Source organism: Elaeis guineensis, chromosome 2 (assembly GCF_000442705.2).
Source record: "Elaeis guineensis isolate ETL-2024a chromosome 2, EG11, whole genome shotgun sequence".
Lineage (NCBI taxonomy): Eukaryota > Viridiplantae > Streptophyta > Magnoliopsida > Arecales > Arecaceae > Elaeis > Elaeis guineensis.
Window position 1 is genome coordinate 4546606 of NC_025994.2, and position 5175 is coordinate 4551780.

Below are 5175 nucleotides of genomic sequence, written 5' to 3' on the forward strand. Positions count from 1 at the left end.
CCGATATATTATATTTCATAATGCCAAAATCCTGACAATTTGAAATGGCTAGACTTCTTTTGCGAATCTGGTGCTTGCCATCCAAGACAGCACAAATCAACAATAGCTAGATGGTCTTTAGAGGACAATATGATGTTTGGCAAGCTTTTACAACAGCTAGCGAGATAGTTATCATCAAGGATGGCCAATTGAACAACAAGAAAGCTCAAAAGGATTCGTATTGATGATCAACACATGCTTGTTGGATTCCATCGTTTTTTAAAACAAAAACTGCATGTATAAGCTTAGTTTTTCAGCATATTTTTGAAATGCATTCGCCATACACAGTTATACGACGGATACGTCTAGATAATTAAATTGAATCTAATTTTCCATTTCAAAGAGCTTATTTAGCAATATGCTCACATCATATTATCCCCATGGAAAGAAATTAAACAGACTGCACATTAAAAAAAAAAAAAATCTAGCGCCAAAACTCCTACCATTGCAGGGCCTTGGGAAAAACAAATGCAAGCAGTTTTACCGTAGCATACACAGATTTTCTGTATTTCCCATCCATGACCTCCAAGTCACAATAAAACAATCTTATTGTTGCACCAAGAAACACCCTCTAAATATGTTCATCCTCGCTGCAACAGTAAAAAGCCACCAAATACTTCAACAAAATCTGATCCTATGGGACCCCACTGAATATCAGCGGGTATAAAGAACTACTTGACCGTTAAAGCAAAAAGGGGCTAACCAATCAGAACAAACAACTTGAAATAATACATGTTGCTTCCACGCTAAAATAAAGTTGAATATCCAGAGCTTGAAGTTTGGAGGCTACATTCATTAGATGAAATGAGGAAAAACAGAAGGCCAAGAAACAAACCTTGCAGATGATAAGTGCACGTGACAACCATGGGTCCAGTCTACACAAGCTAAGAGAAGCTCTCTCTCTCTCTCTCTCCAACCAAAGCATGCGTAAAAGAACTACCTTGTGCATACTTCCCATCTCTTTCAAAAGAACAGAGACAAAGGAAGGCTGCCAGTAACAGAACCTGTACAACTTATATTCCCACTACATTTGTCTGGAGTTCCAACACAGAGCACCAAAATTAAGCTCCCCAGAAGAAAGAAACTTCCAGTTGCAACTCCCACGATGCACTTACAGGATACATACATGCAGGGACTACTAACATTCACCAGGGCAGTAAAAGTTGAAATGATGATCCAATAAAATCAGGGAAAGAAAAGCTATGAGCATTTTACCTGATTTCCACATATTCACGCCCTCCTTTGCTTATGTTCCACATGCCACCACCATGCTTCAGTTCTTGGCGGGGGTGCACAAATGTGTGGTATGTAGAAATGTAAGGATAATTCGCATACAGCATGCTGTTATTAAACTGTTTATTTTTCCAGGTGCATTAGCCGGGAACTGATTCCGAGGTCACAGGACCACTGCCACTTCCATGGACGCTAAAACCAGTTACAGGCATGGATCTCTGAGCAAAATCAAGCAACATCTTGCGCTGGTGCTCATTTGTATGAGGCAGGCTCGCACGTAGCAGCTCCACAGGCATCTCCCTGCTTATAGCTCTGGCAGCTTCAGACCCAATGATTGAAGTGTCAAGTGCCTGCATGAGCAACATTTGCAATATACTGTCATATTTACTCAGACAATACTTGGTAAGAAGCCCAAAAAAGGCATCAAATGATGCTTGCCAAAGAGCTCGGTTAGACATGCTGTAGTTGCTTGTAGCATGGGGTCTGTCAAAAGGTCTGTTGCTCTGTCGAGAACAGATTTTAAAATCATCGATGCTCCATCACCAGCTGAACTCCCAAGTGGGCGAAGAGGTGGCTGTTCAGATGAGCAAACGACAGCTGCAAGGCAAGCACTGAGTGCACTTAGCTCCATACTGCATACACATGAAGAAACAGTCTTGGCAAGATTTATTGTTGTTTCTGCTGCACTAGAATCTGATGGCAAACCACCAAATAGAAAACGTAGGTGCCGGAAAACGGCCATACAGACTATCCGAGTGAGCTCGCTGCCAGGAATAAGAAGCTGAAGGTAGCGTGACAGAAGCTTCCGGCCCTTAGGAAGAGATGCTAGGCGAAGAAACACAAGATCATCTTTTGGGGCAAGCCCACCTGAGTGACCAGCCTTAACTGGGCCAAGTGGATCAACGAGCTGAAGAGATGCTGCAAGGCCTTCCAAAAGGACTTGTCTCCTCCGTCTCAGCTGGAAGCCACCATCTTGTGGTTGGCTAAACTGTAACATCCGGTCAATATCATCTATATCAAGGAGGAGGCAAAGACCATCTTCAATGGTGATTCTAGCTGCCAGCATCGTCTCTTGTTCAAGGGGCTTTACTGAAGATTTCTGTTCATGGACGCCATCACCTGAGGCTGAAGGCAGATCAACTTCAAGGAGAGGGCGAGGCCTACGAATGGATGAAAATGCAACCCTCCCAAGTGCATCAACCTGAAGAAATGCATGTGTCTCATTATTAGCTCTTGCCCGAGAAGGCAGATCTCGAATAAATGTTGGACAGAAATGGTTCTTCAGCCTTGAACCAGCAGACTTTTTTGCAAGACAAGCTTGGTGATAGTAATCATCTATATATGGATCATTGCTGTGAGTTGCAGCGTTCTGCATTCTCAAAATGCTTTCAATCTCTTCAGCTGACATGTACTTGGACCTAAACTGTGGCCACCCATTGTCACCCTTCTGGCTGCTGGTATCAGAAGATTGTTGAGGAAACCGCATGTTCTGTTTTCCTCTTTGTGATGGTTTAGATCTCTGGTCTCTCAAGTCAGATATACCAAGAACTGCATCAAGCTTATTCATTATTTCCGGAGGATGGGAGCTGACTAAGGGAGACTGCAAGCGAGAAAAATGAGGCAGACATGGTTGGACCTGTTGCACTCTCTGCTGTTGCTGCTGCAGAAGTAGTTGTGAAGGCACTGAGCCATTTGGCTGTGGCAAATGTTGCTGTAGGAAGTTAGGCAGCAGATTTGGATGTTCCCCTGCAAATAGGCTGGCTTGATTTAACCAGTGATGCTGCGGCCGGTTATTAAAAGAGAGGCCTGGAGAGGCAAATTGAGACATGTTTCCACCATAATGCAATCCATGCATTAGTCCTGCCAAATGATGTTGTGGACCAGAAAAAGGTGAGAGATTTGGAGGAGTCATCTGAAGCCCAGCAGTTAGGGATGGAATGCTTGCATGACGTGTGAGGTTTGGTGAAATATGAGATCGTCCACCAGGTGGAGGGTAGGATGTGAAAGATGATTTAGGTGTAAGAATTGGTTCACTGGAGTGTTGTTGTGGCTGTTGTTGAGGATATGAGGATGTTCTATACAGGGATTTTGATTCTGAAAGACGAGATGACGAAGGACGTGGTTGTGACCACCATCGTTTACCATCCTGAAAATGTTCAGCATCTAATATATTCTCATCAATCCAGTTTGAAAAATCTGCCTCCTGCATCCAGTCTGCAGTTGAAGAGCCTGTAGATACAAATTAAAACATTCAGCAACCAGAAGGAAAAAATAATTTATCTTAACAGATGCATTATTAATCAATAACATTTCACAAACACAAAAGTAAATTAAGAATTGCATATTTCACACAGACACACACACACACACACACACATGCGCATGCATAGAGAAAAAGGGGGCATGTTCACTTTGTATAGAACATTATTTGTGTTGTGAAGCATCCAACAGTGTCGATATAAAAGTCTAAAAGATGCTTTTCATATGATATTTGCAAAAGCCAGAGTCATTCTCCTATACACCAAAGGTTCGCCCATCCAACATTACAAGACAAAAGACCTCCTCTGCCTCCAACCCCCACCACCAAACATATGACCAGCGAATTTAAGCTCCCTTTTCCTTCCTGCAAGAATTTTACTTTTTTATGAATTTTTTGGGTTCGAATACTGAATACAGACAGAGTATAAAAAAGAAATGGCCCACAAAGGGGCATCGCTACCCAATCAAGAATTTTTCACTTCTTAATTTGCCAATCCTCAATTAAACCCTTCTCACTAGAAAAAGATCAACCAAGTTCTTAGCTTGCAAGCATGTTTTCATTCAAGTTCTTTTGCAGTTAAAACAAACAGATAAACAATAAGTAAATAACAAAAACTCCACAAATTTTCTGAAACAAAAGGATAATATATAATAGATGACATTTGAACCACCTCATCAGATAAATGTTACATCTATTCATCAATTCCAAACCCCTTGTTTCAAGGTTATATGGATCAAAATTATTCATCACAAACACCACACAAAGACTTGCACTACTCAAGTAGCAAAAATGTTACCATATGTAGATTACCACAAATTTCAAAAAAATGGTCAAAACTTGGAGATCAAGCAGTCAAAACCCCTAATCCCTACTATCCCACTATCATTTAAAAGTCTATCAAAACCAAGTGCTTCTGAAAATTGACTATTGCAATGTCCCAGGAACATCACAAATGTACAGCAATATCACAATATTTAAACAACTCTCCACTGATGTATCCCCTCTAATCATGACATAGTTGCATCTATATATATCCCCATCCATTTGTAGAGTCATGAAACCTCTTCTCCACCAGTGTTGAGTGAAGCAGAAGAAACTTCGCAATAAAAGTTAGTCACGTTAATATCAAGCAAAACGGTTTCCCAACATAAACCCAATTAGAGATAAACCTGCAAAGTATTGTATGAAAAAAATATTAACTTTTATGATGCACAGATGCTAAATGTAACTTTATTTATGTCCATGTGCAAGTCCGTGCACACAAGGGCTGCTTAAGGGCCATGGCCAGGCCTAAGCCCAGCAGCCCAAGCTGGTTAACAGCTCCACTGCATCCCACATCCAGCCATAACACACTATCCACATGTCTTTTTCCTCAATTCCCACTGATTTTTCACATGTGGATACCCATATCGGTCAAAATGGCCACTACGAGTAGAGCTAGACAAAATTCAGGAGCAAGATTCATTACATTAAGAAGCCAAATCGCACGCTAAACTTCACGAGGCAATAACTTGGTCACGCGATGCTTCATTGAGATAATCTTTTTTTGAAATTAGGTATTTTTTTCTAGATCTAAAACTTTGGGCTAGCCCGTAAATGGTTAAATTGAGTCAAAATTTCATCTTTTGGGACTCAAAATAGGT

General features: G+C 41.1%; 1 protein-coding gene across 1 annotated transcript; it reads right to left on the reverse strand.

Moving 5' to 3' along the window:
* Positions 1-759: 759 nt before the first annotated feature.
* On the reverse strand, positions 760-3501 carry LOC140855543 (protein PAT1 homolog). Its single transcript, XM_073251483.1, is given in 2 exon segments — positions 760-1753; positions 1756-3501. Coding segments are annotated over 2 exon segments (2067 nt in total). The 5' UTR covers positions 3482-3501; the 3' UTR covers positions 760-1412.
* Between the last annotated feature and the right edge of the window lie 1674 nt (positions 3502-5175).